The sequence below is a fragment of the Rattus norvegicus genome, chromosome 7, assembly GCF_036323735.1.
Source record: "Rattus norvegicus strain BN/NHsdMcwi chromosome 7, GRCr8, whole genome shotgun sequence".
Lineage (NCBI taxonomy): Eukaryota > Metazoa > Chordata > Mammalia > Rodentia > Muridae > Rattus > Rattus norvegicus.
Window position 1 is genome coordinate 10,158,568 of NC_086025.1, and position 20,561 is coordinate 10,179,128.

The 20,561-nt window shown below is 55.4% G+C and overlaps 1 protein-coding gene across 1 annotated transcript; it reads right to left on the reverse strand.

Moving 5' to 3' along the window:
* Positions 1 to 8,523: 8,523 nt before the first annotated feature.
* Positions 8,524 to 19,152, reverse strand: Efna2 (ephrin A2). Its single transcript, NM_001168670.1, has 4 exons — positions 18,787 to 19,152; positions 10,536 to 10,849; positions 9,147 to 9,212; positions 8,524 to 8,954 (listed from the first exon to the last, which is right to left on the reverse strand). The coding sequence occupies exons 1-4, from the start codon at positions 18,912 to 18,914 to the stop codon at positions 8,833 to 8,835; spliced, it is 630 nt and encodes a 209-aa protein (NP_001162141.1). The 5' UTR covers positions 18,915 to 19,152; the 3' UTR covers positions 8,524 to 8,832.
* Between the last annotated feature and the right edge of the window lie 1,409 nt (positions 19,153 to 20,561).

A 20,561-nucleotide genomic window follows, 5' to 3' on the forward strand; every position in this document is an offset into this window, starting at 1 on the left:
GTGTGTGGTTACCACATCTTTAAAAAAAAAAAAAGTGTGCACATGTGTGTGCGCATGTGCGGGTGCGATTGCACGTGCGTCTCCATGGAGGCCAGAGGAAGCTGTCAGATCCCTTGAAACTGAACTTACAGATGGTTGTGAACTGCCTGACACTAATGTCCCAATGTTGGAACTGATCCTGGGTCCTCTACAAGAGAATGGAGGAATCTGCTGCAAAGGAGGTAGTCAGGGTTGAAAGCTCTTCCGGTACCCTACTGGAGGGTGTCCTCTCTCTTCCCAGGGAGATCTCCTTATTGTTCCCAGAGGCAACGCAGAGAAGTCAGACCCTAAGCTCTCTTCGAGGACTAGAGGCCTCCAATCCCCAGGATGACTAAGAGTCAGCAAGGCGGAGGGGGTTCTGACGCACTGCACTCAAGCAGCAGGTCCTGCAGACGGCAGAATCTGGGCCTGCTGCAGGCTCTGCCTGTCCTCTGTACCTCAGTTTCCCGCAGTGGCCTCCCAGCTGGGGTGACCAGGCACGTGGCCAAGGGGCAGCCATGTTCCTCTACAGGCCTGCAGACCCTGACCCGGAAGCCTCCCCTCGGTGCCTGGGCCGAGGGTCGAGCCCTAGATCATCTCCTGGGACCCCTCTTGGGGGACAGTTTCGACTCTGGGATTAGGGAGCCAGGGTCAGGGGTCAACAGCATTTGCCTCGGCTCCATTCAGACTGTGAGGGGATCGGTTCTCCCTGCCATCACGAATTTCCTGAACAAAAGCCAAGCCAAGGGAGCGCAAGGACGGTTGGTGCGCCCCGGGGATCCCCGCTCTGAGACATTCCCACAGTCTCCTCTGCCCACGTGACCTGCATTCCACCCTCTGACAACTCAGGGAGAGGGACAGAAGGGGAAACCGAGTCTGGAGGCTGAAGGAGGGGCTCAAGTGGGGGGCGCTCCCCAGTGGCCAGGCAGACAGGGGACCTCAGCTAAGTGACTGAGGACCCAATGCACAGTGCACCCAGGCTCAGGGAGGAGGTGGCGGCGGTTCCAGCCAGTGGACAAAGGCGGGCAGAGCAGCCCGCAGGGGCGCGTTCCGCTCGTCAGCGTCTGTTCCACTTGAATCCACCCTGGACAGGCCAGAATAATCCCTCCCTGGGCCACTGCTGGGCCGTGACGACTTGAAGGGGGCCCAGTGGACCTGATTGACAGCTGGGGGTGGGGAGGTAGGGGAGCCCCGAGCCCCCGACACCCTGAAGCCTTCCTCCACCCCCATCAGGCGCTGGGAACAGCACGGAGAATCATGGCGGTGATGGTAAGGAAATCAAGTCACATAGCCTACCTAGGCCTGGACTCTGAGGTCACCAATGGGGTGCCACAGATGCACCCAAGACGTCCTCATCCTGGGCCTGGCAGAGTTCTGGCAATCACTCACCCCCTGTTCATTTTCTGTGCATCTGAGCAACCAGTTTCCGCCGTGTCTGGGCCTGGGGCCAGGAGACAGGCCCCACAAGAGGCCAAGAGACGTAGTCCTAATCAACTGGCCTCAGTTTCCCCAACCATCAATAAAGCAGCTCCTGAATTCTGTATACACGGAGAGCTGGCCCTCCAATTCCCTATGTACCCAGTTGGGCAGGGACCCTGGGGAATGGTAGGTGACTTCACAGCCATGATTGGATGTGGGAGAGAAAGTTGGGACACACAGTCCCCTCAGCCCCCCAGGAAGGCTCTGAGGTCAGAGAATTCCGGGAGAAATGCCAGAGCCATTTAGAGATCAAAAACTCTCCTGGCAGCCTCAATAGGAGAAGCAAGGCGTGGTAACACGCACCTGTCTTCTTAGCACTGGGACAGGAGGATTGTTGTGAGTTTCAGGTCAGCCTGGACTATAGAGTCTCAACCAACCAACACACAAGTGGGAAGGCCGCCACAGCCAAGCAATGCACGAAGGCCTGAGTCCTGTCTCCAGCACCCCATAAAACAGGCTTGGTGACTTGAGCTTGTCATCAAAGCACTTGGTGGGTAGAGGCAGGAGTTTGAGTTTGAGGCCAGCCTGGGCTACGTAAGACCCTTTCTCGGAATGGAGAGATGGCTCAATGGTTAGGAACACTGACTGCTCTTCCAGAGGTCCTGAGTTCAAATCCCAACTGCAGGGTAACTCACCACCATCTGTAATGAGATCTGATGCTCTCTTCTGGTGTGTCTGAAAACAGCTACAGTGTACTTATATATGATAAATAAATAAATCTTTGTAAAAAAAAAAAGTCCCTTTCTCAATATAAACCAACCAAACCAAACATCAAAATAGTAAAAGAACCCCATAAAAGGAAAAGGTAAACCTCCTCCTCCTCCTCTTCCTCCTCCTCCACGATTTCCCCAGTTGCCAGCTCTGTGCAGCGCTGTCCTGACACCGTCCTGTCCATCCTGCCATGGCTGTGGGAAATAGGTATTCCTACAGCCAGTACTCATCTGCCACAGTTCCCATGGGACCCCGAGGCTCACAGTCATCCCTCCTCAGGTATCGAACTCAGCACCCAAGCTAGCAAGCAGTGACATTTTTTACACTATCAATATCAGGGAGGAATGTGGTAGCTTCAAGGAAACCAGACGCCATGATGGGCCACATAGACTTAACTGAGGTACAGCGACACTAAGATTAGAGCTCCCTGAGACCCCCTGCTGCTCTGTAGGGTCCTGCTGGTCTGGATGGGGCTCCTTGACTGTTATGCGTTTGAGGTGAGAGACCCACCCCTTATCAAAGCTCCTTTTCGGAAACTGAGGAACAGCCAACGAAAAGAACAACCCATGGCTGCCTTGGAGAAGGCATTTTCGGAGGGACACCTGCCCCCCACACTCTGGGCCTCAGTTTCCCCAGGTGTAAAACTGGCATCTTCAATGAGAAAACGGATCTCCAGACACCGCTCTGTCCGAAGCCCTCCAGAGCCCCCCCACCCCATCGGCTAATCCCTCAGCCAGCCCGCACCTCGGTTTCTCTCCCCATAGCCTAATCCCGGGATTGTCCAGGCCATTTATATTGTACAGGGTTTTCAGAAAAGATTCCCCGGGCCCCAGAGCGGCCCTCTCTGGCGATTAGCTGATTCCTAATTGAAAAATCCCCTCCTGCCCTCCGCCCCTCTCCGTGGGGCTGGGAGGACCCTGCAGTTGTGTGGAGGCCCCCGAGGGGCCTCTTTGGGTCTGTGCAAGCAACGGGACAGACTGCAGCATCTCCTGAGATCTGGTGGCTAGTCTGATCCCCCCGGAGAGTCTCAGACCCAGAATCAGGGGTCCTGAGCCCACAAATCTCACTCTGGCCCCTCTGCATCCGACCCAGGTCCCTGGCAGGGAGGAGGAAGGACATGTGTGGGAAGGTTGGCCAAGTAGAATGGGGAACGGCTGAGGAGTGAAAGCAGGTCACATCTCCCAGTCCTGGCATGCCGTCTGTCCTAGTGTTCACTGCCGGGTCCCCAACCAGGCAACTTAATTCTGCCTGTCACCAGGATATGGACCGGTGTTATTTACCCAGTGTATATATGTATTTTAATTTAAAGATCTGCCAGCCAGCATCACTGGCTCCCGCAGAGCCCCCCCAAACCCCTGCTGCCTCCATCATCCAAGAGAGGTCTCTCCTGCTACCACCAGCCCTGTCCCTGGCCTTCCGACGGGGGAGGGGATAATGGAAAATGAGGCTAGAGCCTCCAGCCATGTCCAACTGATGGGGAGCATTGACTCAGAGTCTTCCCCATAATGCTCCTTTACATACTTAGCAGTGTTCCTGGAGGGTGGCTGGTTTTGTGTGAGATACAGGGGTACCTGGGTTGGGGCCTGGCCACTCAGTTCACAGAAGAACCCTCCATGTTCTCAGCCACATCCTGAATACCAACATGAAACTGCTAAGACAAGTAGGGACTTAGTCCGTCCGTGGTTGGTAAGGAAGGTTCTGGAAGCCAGGCTTCAGCCCCTGACTGAGAGTCATTGGACATCTCTGTCCCTCAGTGTCCCCTTGTAGCCACAGACATGGGTGCTGAGTCACAGTCCTGCTCACGTGTGATAAATGACACTAATACTGCCCTGGTGTGGGGGATCATCAGGGCTGGAGGAAGTGTTCTTAGCTCCAGCTGAGCTGTGGTGTCTGCTGGGAGGTGGGGATGGGACCAACACTGGGATAGGTACAGGCCCAACCCCGCCGGGGCCAAAGTTGCCTGTTTACTCTGTGGTAGGTTCCCTTCCCACACCTGGCTCCGCCTCCCATCTCTGCAGGGGAAAGGACTCTTGAGGTCTGTCCTGTGTCAGCCAGCTCCCCAAACTGACCCTAGCCTGGACCCCACTGGCTGGAACCTCCAGGGACCCACCCACGAGTCATGAACAGGGCTCTCACATGGAGCCTGTGGACGCCTCTCCTTACTGAGGCAACTATACAGTTGGTCTAGACTGTGGTACAGATGGGTAAACTGAGGCACAGCAGGAAAAGCAGCCATCTCTTCCCCTGGGAGAAGAGGCTGAGTCCACTGGGCACCTGGAGCTAGACGTCACTTTGTTTTCTGTTCTATTCCAGTTTCTTTTTGTTCTGTTTTGTTTTTCAAGACAGGGTTTCTCTGTGTAGCCCAGGCTGTCCTGGAACTCGCTCTGTAGACCAGGCTGGCCTCAAACTCAGAGATCCCCCTGCCTCTGTCTCCCGAGTGCTGGGATCCAAGGCACGCTGGAAGAGTCTCTTATCCACAGGGTTAAGCCCACTCTGTGGGAGTAGGGTTGGGGTAGAATTTTGGCCCCTTAAATGCAAAGGAAGAACAGTGGGGGGCAGCAGTGCAGGGAGGGGACCCTGAGTGTGTTCTGGCTTCATATGCTCCAGCCTTGTCCACCCCAAGACCTCTCTACTCACTCCATGATCCTGGTCCCATCTTATGAACCTTCGAGCCCAAGCAAGGGTTCAGTCTGTCCATCTGCACAGACTGTACGGCATCTCTGCTCCCCAGACTTCCTTCTGTTGGCCACACTGCGCATAAGACCAAGGGAACCTTCCCTCTGAGGTTTCTGGGCCTCCACTTTCCGTAGATGGGGTTAGGGCCCTCCCTCTCTGTAAATGTGGAGGGTGGAGGTAGGGAGCCTGGAACAGAGATTCTGACACTACTTAGCCAAAGCGGGTCCCAGGCCTTCAAGATCCATTAAGCAACCTGGTCCCCACCCTTCCTCCTCCCACCACCCTCCCACGTCCTGCCCTGGGTTCAATAAAAATAAAAACACCCCCTTAAGTTCTCTGTGCAGCAGGAGTGGCTTGTGGGAGAGCCCCGGAAGCTCTATTCACCCAGGGCTGGGGCTGCGGTTCTCTTCCAGCACCTGCAGGGGCTCCAGGAGGCCTCTGACCCCAAGACTGAGAACCCAACCCCCAACCATTTCCAGACATTGGCTACCCCACTCTGTACCTGATTCACAGCTCCCTTCAGAGGCCACACCCCTCCCACCCAGCACTTCCCTCCAAGCCCCGCCCCATCTGGTCCCGCCCCCACCCTCAATGACAGGTTACTATCCCCACCTGAGATGAGCATCCTGCGAGGGGAAAGAGAGGCTTAGCAGTCTGAAGCCCCAGGTCGGTAGGTGTCCCCACAGCCACTCAAGGTTGTGTCAACTGTCGAGAGATTCACGGTTCCCTAGTGGCTCCGGACTGTGTCTGGGTGGCCCCTGTAGCTCCATTCCAGGACAATAGAATCGCCCCAGATGCCCGAATTAGAGGCCAGGTGCCAAGATGGAGGAGAGGCCCTATTGTGTCTGCACACAATAGGCACTCAGTGCTTACAGGGAGGGCTCTGACCTGACCATGAGAAATGAAATGGTTTTAATTTAATTTTATATTTTCACTTATTCGCTTTACAAGAGAGATGACTTTTTATCTAATCATTTAACGTTTTATTTTTTTTTCATGCAAAGGTTGACTTGTTTGGTTTTTTTAAACGGGAGATCTTGCTATGTAGTCAAGGCTGGCCACAAACTCACCGCCTCAGCCTCCCCAGTATAATTTGTAATTATTGCTCTTTTTTTCTTTCCTTTTGATCATGCAGCTTTACCTACATAAATATACACAACGTTTTTTTTTTTTTCAGTCAGTCAATGGACATCGATTGAGGGCTCACTGTGTACCAAATGTATTCTAGGTGGCAGGAAGGAGTGAAGATGGCCCTGGCTCCTAACCCTGGGGGTAGAAGGTCTAAAGATATAAAGAAAGGAAGAGGAAAATCCACACAAAGGAGATTTCGTTATATAAGGGGGAAAAAAGCACCGGGAAGAGGAGGGTAGGAGGAAGAAGGATCTGGAGTTCAATGTCATCCTGGGCTACATAACAAGGACAGGGACAGCCTGGTCTACCTGAGACCTTGTTGAGAGAGAGAGAGAGAGAGAGAGAGAGAGAGAGAGAGAGAGAGAGAGAGAGGGAGGGAGGGAGGAGGGGAGGGGAGGGGAGGGGAGGGGAGGGGAGGGGAGGGGAGGGGAGGAGAGGAGAGGGGAGGAAAGAAGGGCGTGGCGTTCGCTTGGGGGCCGGGGTCTGGGAGGAAGTGGATGCTGCCTTCTGTTGCTGGGACATGGGAGAGCTGAGGGGCCAGGGCCGCCCTCAGGGGGCCGGGGGGGAACCTCGAGCCTTACTGTCCCCCACGCCACCACCCCCTGTCCACGGCAGCTACCGAGGCGGCAGTAAAAGGCTGCGGGAGAGAGATTGCTTCTCTCTGGAAGCTTCAGGTGGAAAAGACAAAGACGCGGGACCAGCATACCGATGCCTCCGCGCTCCGCCCGGGTGGGGGCGCCCCGGGGCGGAAGGACGGGGACAGATCCCGAGTCCCCGGCCTCAGACAGCAGCACCGGCCCCGGCTGGACAGCGGCACACTGCGTCCGCGTCCCTAGCCGGGTCTCAGAGGCCTGTTGTGGCTTTTGCACGGATTCTGCAGCTTGTGCTTGGCTCCTCGGTGCCAGCGGGCTCTTCTCTATTCTATAGGTTCTCTCTCTGTAGCTCAGGCTGGCCACGAACGCAGACATCCCCCTGCCTCTGCCTCTGGAGCCCCGGTTCGTTGGCAGCGTTGCTCGCGGGGTCCTCTCTGAGCTTCGCGCTCACCCTCAGTGCAGCGGGGCTTCCCCAAGACCACGTCCGCCGTGGGCTGCGCCGGCCCGGCTGCGGACACAAGGTCCTTTGTACGGTACGCGGCCTCATTAGGAAGCGTCCCCCGTTGCAGGGCCCAGCGCGGCTGAATTAATGCGCTCGGAGCGTCGCCTCCGCTAACCGTGCAGCGGTGCGGGTGACACGCAGGCGAGGATAGATCGCTAGGGTCCCAGGTTCGCCATCGGGTCATCTGTCGCTCGTGAACCCAAGTGGAGCTCATCTGGGGATCCCGGGGCTCTCTTCCCTCAGAGAGAAATTTTAAAATCGTCACAGCCCTCAAGCCCCTGAGTCAGATGGGGAAACTGAGTCTCAGAAATGTCCATCCATTGTGCATTCGCCCGTGGGGCTGCGGGCACAAAGGTCAGGGGCGACCTCGGTGTCAGTCTCACTTCCCACCGCGCTGTCCTTTGTTTGTCGGTGTGCGCCACCGCTGGCCCAAGACGCCTCAGCTGCCATGTGCCTGCCACCGAGCCGCGGGTGACAGGCCGCCATCAAGCCCGACCCTCCCTGTAAATAACCATGAGGGGGATCAGGAAGCAGCCAGGCCTGTCGGCAGCCGGGGGACTCCCCGGAACTCCTCCACTCTGTCGGAAATCTAGCACGCCCGTCACAAAGAGACCCGCGCTTTACAGTTTGTCCATTTTATTATAAAAAAATACAGACTTCAAAGCTGATTGCGATGAGGGGGCCGGGTCACCCGTCCCCCGCCCCTACAAAAGCCCCAGCCACCCCTTGCCATGGCGGCCATCCACAATATATATTTATATAGAATATATAGAAAACAGAGTGAGGAAACGTGGGTAGAAATCCGAAATCCATAGAAACGTGTGGTGTGGCCAGCTTCACTCAGTCCTTTGCCTTCTGTTTTTGGTAGGTAGCTCCCCTTCCTTTCCAGTCCTGTGATTTTTTTTTTTTTTACTTTTTTTTTCTTACAAACATTACTAGGTCACATGGGGGGGGGGCTCCAACGGACCAAAAAAAAAAAAATGAGTTTATTGCGAAGTGTTGCTTCTATCCTAAAAAGGCCACCCCACTCCTCCCCACCAAAATAAAAGACCCCTTGAATTGAAGGTCGGAAAATGTTTTTAAAAGAATTTCCATTCTGTCCTTAAGAATACATTAAAATAAATCACAGTATACACTTGCTGGTTTCTATTTACAGAAATAAAACGACTTCCCGGACGGCCCTGGAGATGGTTGTGCCTGGTGAAGGGGACCCAGGGGGGGCTCGACAGTGGCTAGAAGAGTGGGGGATGACACCCCCAGAGTCCCCATGAGGGGCTGGCACCATGCACCCTTTCTGGCTCAGGCTTGCCTGGCCTGAGGAACCCAAGGCAAGTCCTCAGTGGGGTCCACCTGGGACCCAAATAACAGGACACAGAAGAAAGGACCGACTGGAAGACCAGGGACGGCTCCACCTCACCCCTGTGACTTGTTTCCTTCCCAATGTCACCAGCAATATCAGGGAATAAATTAAATTAAAAGAGAAACCCTAAGTCTTTCTGACCGTAATCAAACAACACTGGACGGCCCTGGTGGTCCTGGCAAAAGTGGCTCAGCCTGGATCTCAGTCTCAGGCACTGGGACCCCATGTTGCATCCCAGGGACCGGTCGATGGCCTCCTCCGGAGGGACAGCACCATGAAAGAGAAGCAGCAAGGATTTTGTCTCGGAGGTGGCCGTGGCAGGTCAGAGGGCGAAGGTCAAGGGGTCCAGGTGGGGCTGGACACTAGGAGCCCAGTAGGGACCACAGCACAGGGACTGTAGTGAGGAAGAGGTGGCAGCCACCCAGGCCGCTGCAGGAGCTGTTACTGGTGAAGATGGGCTCTGGGGCCTCATACAGGGTCTCATCTGTGAGGACAAAAGGGAACAAGCTGTCAGCCGGCCCCAGGCTATCCCATGCGAGTGCTCTGTGTGTGCTTGTGTGCGTGCGTGCGTGTGTGTGCGTGCACGCGCATGACCGCCAGCTCTTTGGATCACTCATGGGGTCAAAGGGGATGGTGAGGAGACCTGTATTCTTACCATACCCCTAAAGACACTCACTGGTTGGACGCACGTAAACTTTCAGCCGCAGGCAGGGTCGGTCCACAAGGTTGGGGGGTGTGGCAGCTGGAAAAGAGGACAAGTGTGCTGGGTGGGGCTGTATGCTCCCTTCTCCACACTGCTGCCCGTACCTATAAAACTCCTAATAACCATGTGTTGAAGCCTCAGACACCATGCCCTATGTTTTCTGGAAGTCTGTCCTGTTTCCTCCATCCAAACCTGACTCCAAAGGCTGAGTTGTGTCTCAGACCTGCCTAAATCTGGCGGGACAGCGTGAGGTTTACTTATGTGCTTTTATTGACTCTGATTTGACACAGGATCTTACTATGTAGCCCTGGCTGTCCTGGAACTCCCTATGTAGACCAGGCTGGATTGAAAGTCAGAGACGAGATCCCCTGCCTCTGCCTCCCACGTGCACCACTACACCTAACCTAGAGTGACGTTTTGAGAGAAATTAAAGTAAAACAAAGTAGGACTGAGGAGGTGGCTTGGTGGGCACAGCAGCTGCTGAGCAAACACTGGGACCCAAGTTCAGATCCCGCAGTGCACGAGAAAAGCGGCCTGTGGGGGCCTGGGCGCTCATGACCGCCGAGATGAGGAGGCAGGGACGGGGTTAACTGGGGCTCATTGACCACGATGGCTCTGCTCCAGGTTCAGTGAGAGGCCCTGAGAATGAGTGACAACACCAGCCTCTGGGCTCCGCCCACCTGGGCATGCCCACACCATCATGGCAGAGATGAGAGCATGGTGCGGTCCTCCAGGGCTATGTGTGGAGTTTTAGGCCAGCCTGGGCTACATGAGGGTGGCTCCTTGGCAGTTGGAATGGAAGACCTGGTGCACAGGGACACCGCCTCACGGCCTGTCAGCTACCCTCACTCACCCCGCACGCCAGCACTACCAGAACATTAAAATGCACAAAATAAAAATAACGTTGGCCACAGAGAATGGAAGGAATTATACTCATTATCTTTCTGGGATTCCCATCTTGCAAAATATCATTTTTTCTCGGATTCTAGGATTTCATTTTAAGTCCTTCCCCTTGAATTAAGAGGAGGAGGTGGAGGAAGAAGAAGAGGAGGAAGAGGAGGAAGAGGAGGATGACAATGAGGAAGAAGAAATGGGGTCTTTCAAGGTTTAATTTGAGGGGTTGGGGATTTGGCTCAGTGGCAGAACGCTTGCCTAGGAAGCACAAGGCCCTGGGTTCGGTCCCCAGCTCCGAAAAAAAGAACCAAAAAAAAAGGTTTAATTTGAAAGCCTGGTGTTGAAGCAGGCTCTGTTGCGCCCTGTTCCCCACCGGGCCTTCCTGAGATATGGATATGGGGTGGACAAGAGCTGGGGAGACCGGCTCAATTTAACTATTTGCTAAGGGGGCTAGCCTGGGCTACTCACAGATGTAGTAGTACTCGTGTCCAGGTCGGAACTCAAAGCCCAGGGAAAAGGGGGTGAAGAGTTGGAACTTCTCGGAGAATTTGAGGGGTCCCCCAGGCGCAGCGGGCCGGTTGCATTCCCAGCGCTTGAAGCCTCGCTGCCGGTGGTCACAGGAGGCATGGCCCTCGCCGTTCACCATGTATAGGATGTACCGTTCCATGCGCTCTGCCGGGGGCAGTGGCGCCCCATAGTGCGGGCAATAGATGTCCAGGTAGTCATTGATGCTGACCTCCACGGTGTAGCCGCCGCCATCACCCACAGCGCTCACCTGAAACCTGCCAGGGAGGGCCTGTCAGTGGTCATCGTGAGACAGACCTGAGGTCCACACCCAACCCACACAGCCTGACATGGTCCCCTATTGCCACCATCTCTGCCTCATTTTCCCTTCAAGGACACAGAGCTCAGATTACACCCCACTCCCCTTTTTCAGCCTCTCACAGGGCCAAACCATCTTGGAGGCAGCTGACGATCAAGCCAAACTGGTGCGTTTGTTGCCCTCTCTGTGCACTTTTTTGTGACAGAATATCTTGAAACCCACGCTGGTTCAGAACTGTAAGGAACCGAGAATGACCTTGAACTACTTGTCTTCCTGCCTTTGGGGATGACACCCGGAGCACCACACAATCTTTCTCTCTAGCAGGTTTCTGAGTGTGCATGCACTTGTACACACACACACACCCCAGTCACTCACACTCACACCGGTCTCTCTCTCTCTCTCTCTCTCTCTCTCTCTCTCACACACACACACACACACACACACACACACACACACACCAGTCTCTCTCCTTCCTTTCTCTCTCTCTCTCTCACACACATACTAGTCTCTCTCTCTCACACACACACCAATCTCTCTCTCTCTCACACACACACACATCAGTCTCTCTCTCTCTCTCTCTCTCACACACACACACACACACCAGTCTCTCTCTCTCTCTCTCACACACACACACACACCAGTCTACCAGCCTCTCTCTCTCTCTCTCTCTCTCTCTCTCTCTCTCACACACACACACACACACACACCAGTCTACCAGCCTCTCTCTCTCTCTCTCTCTCACACACACACACACACACCAGTCTCTCTCTCTCTCTCTCTCTCTCTCTCTCTCTCTTACACACACACACACACACACACACACACCAGTCTACCAGTCTCTCTCTCTCTCACACACACCAGTCTCTCTCTCTCTCTCTCTCTCTCTCTCTCTTACACACACACACACACCAGTCTACCAGTCTCTCTCTCTCTCTCTCACACACACACCAGTCTCTCTCTCTCTCTCTCTCTCTCTCTCTCTCTCTCTCTCTCACACACACACCAGTCTACCAGTCTCTCTCTCTCTCTCTCTCTTACACACACACACACACACACACACACCAGTCTACCAGTCTCTCTCTCACACACACACACACACACCAGTCTCTCTCTCTCTCTCTCTCTTTTACACACACACACACACCAGTCTACCAGTCTCTCTCTCTCTCTCTCTCACACACACACACCAGTCTCTCTCTCTCTCTCTCTCTCTCTCTCTCTCTCTCTCTCACACACACACACACCAGTCTACCAGTCTCTCTCTCTCTCTCTCTCTCTCTCTCTCTCTCTCTCACACACACACACACACCAGTCTCTCTCTCTCTCTCACACACATACACACACACACACCAGTCTACCAGTCTCTCTCTCTCTCTCTCTCTCTCTCTCTCTCTCTCTCTCACACACACACACACACACACACACACACCCTAGTCCTGAGATTTCAGCCTCAGCCCTGGGGTTGGCAGGGTTGTCCCCCAGCTGTCCTCTGGGGGGGACCGGCCTGACCCAGAGTCGTCTTAGAGGACAGAGGTTGGCCTGCCAGGCTGCACTGCTGTTTCCCTTCCATCTCTGCCTCAGGCTAAGGCAGCAGGAGCCCTCAGATCTCGCCAAGTGTCCCCCGGGTCCCTGTCATGTAAAGCAGGCCGAGGGGCGCGGAGGGCCCTGTGAGGATGTCTATTAGCATATAAAAGCCTGCAAGTGGGAGGCTGCCAGGGGCTCTACCTCCCAGGACAGCGGGGAAACTGAGGCCTGGCTCCCTGCAAAGGGGATGGGAGCTTCCTGGTTCACTGTTCGGGGTTCACTGAACAGCACAGCAGCGACTGAGGGTCATGGGGTTCAAGGTCACTCTCAGCTACACATCGAGTTTGAGGCTATCCTGGGCTACATGAGACCCTGTCAAAAGAACAGCAGTAAGTGCTATTCTTGCTGTTCCCCGGTCCGTTCACTGCAGCCCTGAGGTGTGGGCAGAGGCTGGGTCCTGACTGGACTGCGTGGCTCATGTGTGGGTATCTTTAGGATTGAGGGGGTGGGCTGGGCGTTGTAGGCATTTAGTCTAGGCTCCGCCCCACGGTTACCTGGCAACAGCCAGGTGTGCCTGACTCACTGTAAAGGGCTGCTTGCCCCCTCCTCTTGCTCTCCTGCCCTTCCTCCCTCACCCTCTCCCCTCTTCCCCCTGCCCCGTCATGCTCTTGGTCGTCCTCTACTCCCCTCTCCCTACCCTCTCTGGCTTTCTATCCTTCAACTCCCCTCCCCATGTCCTGAATAAACTCCATTCTATACTATACTGTCGTGTGGCTGGTTCCTTAGGGGGAAGGGATGCCTCAGCCTGGGCGCACAGAGGCACCCCTTCCCCACACCTGACTGCACCTCCACCAAACATAATCCCTCTCTCCAGATCTTTTTCTGATGCACAACAGGCGTGTCCATAGTCTTGGCTCTATAAGGGACAGCACACTCGGTGACAGGTCCCTCCCTACCAGCTCAGTCATATCCTATCAGCCTGTCCTTCATGTGCGTGGTCACCAGTGCAGGCAGGTGAGGGCGTTTTTGGAGGCGGGGTCTCTCCCTGACCTATGGCTAGCGAGCAGCTGGCTCACATGGCCTCAGACACCTTGCCTGGATGGATGCTGGGATCGAACTTAGTTCTCCTGCTCGAAAGGCTCACCCACTGAACTGAACTGTCTTTCTTGCCTCACCCTTGCTCTGTGTGTGCACCAGTGTCTGTCTGTCTGCCTGTCTGTCTGCACAGACAACACTGGTGTTACAGATGCACAGAGCTATGTTCACCTCTTACATGGGCTCGGGATTTGAACTCGAGTCTTCCTGTTTGCACAGCGAACCCTCTTACATTCTCAAGGGTCCCCAACACCTGGCCTTTCAAAAATCATAGATAAAAAAAAATGTCATCAACATGCCTTCCTGGTTGGCTCATAGACAGAATTGCAGACACTGGTTTTCAGGGGACTGTGGCAAAGGTCTACCAGGCTCATGGTCTCCCCAAAGCCACAGCCAGCTTTTCTAAATATAAACCAGACCCCCAGATCTGGAGGCCCAACACTGTTCACCTTTCCTTGGTAACTCAATATGACCCACGGTCTCCAGGCTGAGACTCCTTCGGACACTGTGTGTGTCCTCTGTTCACCCTGCTCCATAGTGCTGTCTACACTCCAGGACCTTTGCATGAGCCCAGAACAGTCCTTACACACACACATGCACATGCATGCACAGACACACACATGTATACACAGGCACGCACGTGCGTTCACATACACACACGTACCATTATCCAATTATTTCTGTGTCCTTTTCTATAATTGTGACCAACCCAGACACTGTATACAGTGGTGCTCAATTTCATAAACGCCGAAGGTTGGGGGCCTTTGGGATTAGCAGGGAACAGTTCCAGGGTGGGAGGGCTGAGGGAGAACCCCTACCCAGCAGGCAGTACAGGGATAAACGGGCCACTTTGTTTTTCGTTCTCTCTTCGGCTCTGAAATTTCACCAGCCTTGCTGTGGTGGTGTTGGGTGTTGGTAATCCTGGTTCCAGGTAGGCAGGTGATTCGGGAGCCAGTGCCTGACTCTTGCTCCGGGTGGTGCAGGGTGCAAGGGTGGGTGTCTCAGAGGCTGAGGGTGGGGTGTGCATCCCTTAACACCCCACCCAAGCAAAACAGAGAAGCAGGCGGATGGGGGGAATCCTCACCAAGGGGTTAATTCTCTCTCAAAGAACAGAGAAGCCTGGGGCCCTCTAGTCCACTCCTTTTTTTTTCTTTTTCTTTTTTTTTTTTTTCTTTTTTTCGGAGCTGGGGACCGAACCCAGGGCCTTGCGTTTGCTAGGCAAGCGCTCTACCACTGAGCTAAATCCCCAACCCTCTCTAGTCCACTCCTTGAAGCAACCCATTATCCATGATCTTGCCACCTTCTCTCCTGGGGACACAGATGGGCTGGTAGCGAGAGGCACATGGGTCCTGAAGCCCAGGGGGAACCATGACCATCTGGCATTCACTTTGGGCATACAAGGGGAGACCAAGATGGATGATGTTGGACCACGTCCTTTCCTATGAGACCTGACAGAGGAACCCACGAGGAACTTGTCAGACCCCTAAGGACAGGTGCTGGAGGCCAGGGAGAGACTAGGGGTCAAGTCAGAATAAGAAATGGGGAGGACCTGGGCCTCACATAGTCAAGGCTAGCCTCTAATTCACCATAGCCGAGGAAGACCCTAAATTCCTAATCCTCCTGCCTCCACTGTTTTTTTTTTTTTTTTTTTGGAGCTGGGGACCGAACCCAGGGCCTTCAAGCGCTCTACCACTGAGCTAAATCCCCAACCCCCCTGCCTCCACTGTTAAGTGTTGGTATATAAGACTTAACCAGTGCCTGCTCTGTGTGGTGCTGGGGTGGAGTGAGCCAAGGGCTTCACGCTGTAAGTGCTCTTCCCACGCACGTAGCCCAGCCCTAGACCTTCCCACCCAGTCACGCACCCACACATCCATCCACTCACCCATCCATCCATCCATCCTTCCTTCCTTCCTTCCATCTGTCTGTCTGTCCATCTGTCCACCCATCCGTCCGTCCATCCACCCATCCATCTTAGGGCAGGGGTTCATATTGCTCAGGCTGACCTGGAACCTAGAGCAATCCTCCTGCCTCAGCCTCCTGTCCAGTTGGAAGTTGACTCCTTCTGGCTCTTGCCTTAGGGAAAGCATTTGTGTCATCCCTGCCTGCAGCCTCCATTTCCCTCTGAACACCTTGACTGCCCACACGGGCTCTCAACAGTTCTGCCTGTCCCCGAGGTCCACCACCCACAATGTTCTCAGAACCCCAAACCCTCTGGCCTCTGCCCAGCATTCTGAGCACCTAAGCTCGGAGGACAATGTCCTGTGAAGCATAAAGAGGAGCACGTGGCCAGGTCCCTCTCCACAAACCACACAGCCGAGAACATACATGAGGTGCGGCTCACAACATGGCGTAGACTCGCACATGCGTGTTACATGCAGATCTGCGTGTGCACCCCCTACGCTAATCTACGCACACCCGCTTTCTTGCCCGGGAAGAGTGTCCTCTTCCTATTCATATGTCTCGGTGGTGACACTGTCACTGTCACATGGGGGTCACCTGGCATGGGACCACTAAGTTGCCCCCACTCCCAGCGCCTGGCCAAGCTCAGCAATGTCTCAGAGGTGAGTGACCCGTGGGGACGATGGGCATCGCAAGCCGTGTCAGCTTCCTATCCTCATGACCTGAATGAAGGGTGGAACCTGGTAAGGCCACCTCTGCGGATGGTCCTGTGGCCCTGGGAGGACAGAGCTGTTCCCGTACCAGGCCTCCACACAAACCGCACAGCCATGAACACACATGGGTGCGGCTCACAACATGGCATAGATTTGCACATGCGTGTCACATGCAGATCTGCGGGTGCACCCCCCTAATCTACGCACACACGCTTTCCTGTAAAACCACACACACATGCACACACACACACACACACACACCACCCTAGCTAGAGCTGCTGTGTCTGTCACATAAAGTCTGCAGCAGACAGTTCCATGCAGACACACATCCCGGGTTCCCCCAGAGTTGTGGGTGAGAGCATGCAGCCGCAGACCACTGCAGACTCTGTGAACACAGGTGCACGGCCGAAGCCACACTAGCTGCAGCTAGACCACAGAATAGCTGAGCGGTCAGTACCGGGGGTGTCCTGGTCAGTACCGGCAAGCAGGAGCAGATGGGAAATGAGAGCCACAGAGGTCAGGACAGCGTGCCTGCTGGGCTGGTCAGACAGGCCTGGGTAGGGGCTTTCAGGGGTGGCCAGGCAGGTGACCCGTTGTGTTGTGATGTCCCCACTTCTCTGCCGAGCTTTGTGCACATCGCCAACCACCTTGGGGCAGCTGTAGCTGGCCAGGTGGCAGAGAGCATGGCTAGTGTGTGTATGGACCCCTCCTAGTCATGCAGACATCGCACCCTATGTGGATGTGGGCACGCAGGAATAAGTCCACCTCTCCCCTACCGTTGTTCGGAGTGTCTTTGTGTGGGACCCAGACTCAGGCTCAGGGACCCCCCCATTCCCCACGTTTCCTGTCATCCCCATCCTGCTGCACACTAGGCTGGGTGTCAACCCTACCAGCACCCCGGACTGGGTTCCGGTACTGGGTCCCCTTGGATGCCAACCTGTAATCTTCCCTGTATCATCCACGCACGAACACCCAATGAATCTTAAGACTCCACAGCAGCCCCCATGCACTGTGCCAACGACACTGTCATGCGGAAAGCTGGGGTACGGTGGCCATTCTGTCCTCAGACCCCACTGTGGGTACCCGGCAGGGTCACCCACAGAAAGAAACCCAAGGAAGAGACAAGGACCCCAGGAGTCCTACTCTCTGTCTGTCTATCTGTCTGTCTGTCTGTCTCTGTCTCTCTCTCAACCTTAGGGGTTGACTCTGCTACCTGCCTAGCTGTCTGTCCTCTCTGGCAGTCTGTCCTGATGTCGCCATACACAGGAGGTGACAAGACTGAGCTGGACCCTGGTGGTGGCAGGGAACACCTCCTTCCTTCCTTCCACAGCCAGGGTTCTAGCCTGCATCCCCGCATCCCCGTGGCAAGCAAGGCCATCGGGGGCAGCCATGGCCCCTTCCCTTCTCCTCCACACCTCCCGCCATCCTCTGTGTTTTTCCCAGACAAAGGACAGGCCACGCTGGGGACAGAGACTCCACAAGCTAAAACCAGAAAACTTAACCCAAGGAAGTGCATCTCACCCTGCTCCCTGCACACACGGCCACTGAGTGTTAATCAAACCCACATGTGACCAGCATAGCTGGCGGGCGTGGGGGTGGGGACCCACTGAGTGGTGGTCCTGCCCTCAGCCCAAGGGAGCTAACCCCCCAGATCTACCTTGATGTAGGGGACAGAGAGCGAGAGACACTGGTGGCCCCTGTGTCACAGAGCAGCTTTTATGCAACTTTCTGTTGATGGAGCAGGAGGGCAGCTTGGCTAATGCATCAACTAAGTTCCTCACTGGCCACCCTCGGACACATGGGGACTCTCCAGCTAAACTGCACCCAAGCCTTGGAAACCCCAAAGCCCATCTCCCAGGAAATCCTCCAGCATGCACCCATCACTGAGGTCCTTCAATGACCCAGAAGGTTCTATGCTTTCCAGAATGTGGTCAGTGGCTGGAAACTTTTCACACAGCCTATAACAGTGGCTTCTGCTGTGTCCCCTGACTGTACCCAGTGCCTGGCAGGATCTGACACACAGGGTGCCACCGGAGGGAGACGCAGGGCCCTGTGCCTTGCTGGCTGTGGCAGGCTGGACACTCGGCCACCAGGGTCTCCAGCCCTAGCTCCAGTTCTCTGGGCATGACCTTGAGGCAGACCCTCCTGGCTCCTGCACCTCAGTTTCCCCAGCAGCTAAAAAGGTGGAAAACTATAAGCCCAGTCTGCACGCCTCAAACTGACTTCCCTCCTGTGTCTGGGATCCCCTGTGTTCCTCTAAAGTGTCTGGGGGATTGGAGCACTCCTTGGAGTGAACGCAGGGGTAGAAAGGGGATGTTGTAACTTCCTCAAGTTCATCTGGAGAACCAAAGACAGGACTCTCCTCAGAACCTTCCCAAAAGAGCCATGTCCAGGGATTCCTTAGATGTAAGTCCCCTGGGATCTATGCCAAACCCTCAGCCCTCCAGGGTGCTCCCTCCTCCAAGAGGCCAGGGGTTCAAGGGTGTCCCCCATGCAAGTCCTGCGAAGGAACTCCAGTGTCTGAGGGTGCGGAGGGCTTCCCCCAAAGTCCAGGAGCCCTGGGGAAAATACTAGGCACCCCTGAAGTTGAGGAGGAGGTCCGTGCGCTGCAATCCCTAGGGCTGGGGCCTCTTGGGGTCCCCGGGATTCCCCCCATCCAGCTCACCTGGGGTTGCTGCGGTTCCAGTAGACTGCGTAGCGGTCAGCGTTGGCACGGGCCGGGTCCTCGTTGCGCGCACGCAGCGGCAGCAGCAACAGCAGCAGCGGCAGCAGCGGGCGCTGCGCGGGCGCCATGGCCCCGGTGCTGCCGCCGCGCTCGCTCCCTCGCTCTCCAGCCGCCGCCTGGCCCCGCCGTCTCCGCCTCCGCCTCCGCCGCGGAGCGGGCGGAGCGCCGCGCGCTTGGAGATCCGCCGCCCCGCCTCTGCGCGCGGCCCCCGCTGTAGACCGCGGGCGCCGAGAAACCAGGCGGCGGCGGCGGTGGCCGCAGCGCGGGACAGAGGCCGGAACGGTGCACTGCGCAAGGCGCTCTCCCGGGTTCCCCGGGCGCGGGGGATCCCCTCGCCTTTGTCCCCGCTGGAGCGTCTTGGAGGGTCGCGGGCGCCCCCTCCCGCCGCGCCCCGGACCCTCCAAGCCTCAGCCCGGGCCCCGCCCCGGCCAGAATCGCGCAGACTCTGCCGCGGATCCCCAGGGTCCCGCCCTAGCCTCCCGCATCGGGAAGGGGACCCCCAGAGCGCTGCGCGGGGGCCCTTTGCGGCCCCGCCCCGTGCGGATTGTAGCGAAGGGCTTGTTTGCGCTGCGCCCGGCATCTCAGTACTTAAGAGGCTGAGGCAGGAGGATTGACTCACGAGTTCCAGACCATCCTAGGCTACAGAGTAAGAGCTGGTCTGAAAAAACAAAACAAAACAAAACAAAAACCAAAAACTCAGGTGGTAGGCCAGTTGTGGTAGTGCACACCTGCTCTCCCAGCACTCGGGAGGCTGAGGCAGAAGGATCAGACATTCAAGGTCATCCTTAGCTACAAAGAGAGTTCGAGGCCAACCTGGGCTACATGAAATTGCATCAGAAAAGAACTAAAGTTCCAAATCACCCCTCCTCGCTTTTCATTCTCCTCGACTGTGCATGCCTGAGGCCTCTGGGAGTCACTTCAGGAACTCTGGGAACCATTCCCAACCCGCACCGGTAAAGATGCTCCAGGGGAAGGGCACACCCAGATCAGAGCTGCTTGAACCGGGTTTGCTGTTTTCTCATTTGCTGGGCCCTGTGCTCAGTGTCGGGGACCCCAGAATAGTTAGATTCTACAATGTCCTTCTGACCATGGACTGGAAGAAACTAAAGCTGGACAATGGGCAATATTACTATTACCTGGGACCAATGAGGCCAGGATGGTACTGTAGGTCTCAGATACGTGGCCTTCTGTGACAAGTCACACACAGACACAGACATACTCACACACACAGACACACACACAGAGACATACTCACACACACAGACACACACAGAGACATACTCACACACACAGACACACACACAGAGACATACTCACACACACAGACACACACAGAGACATACTCACACACAGACACACAAACAGACACAAGAGACACACACAGACATACACACAGACACACAGACACAGAGACACACACAGACATACACACAGACACACACACAGAGACACACAGACACACACAGACACAGAGACACAGACACTCACACACACACTTTTACACACAGACACACACAGACACACACATAGACACAGGCACACACACACAGGCACACACACAGACACACACACGGACACACTCACAGACACATTCAAACACAGACACACAGAGACACACACACACGGACACACTCACAGACACATTCAAACACAGACACACAGAGACACACACACACAGACACACACACAGACATAATCACACAGACGCTCACACA

What these genes read in the sequence shown, in the direction of transcription:
- Efna2 (NM_001168670.1), bottom strand. Translation starts at nt 18,914, where the DNA reads ATGGCGCCCGCGCAGCGCCCGCTGCTGCCGCTGCTGCTGTTGCTGCTG. An exon ending in ACACGAGTACTACTACATCT is followed by an intron (nt 9,213 to 10,535) that starts GTGAGTAGCCCA and finishes CCTCTTTTCCAG; the next exon opens with CTGCCACACCCCCCAACCTT. An exon ending in AGTTTACGTGCGTCCAACCA is followed by an intron (nt 8,955 to 9,146) that starts GTGAGTGTCTTT and finishes TTGTCCTCACAG; the next exon opens with ATGAGACCCTGTATGAGGCC.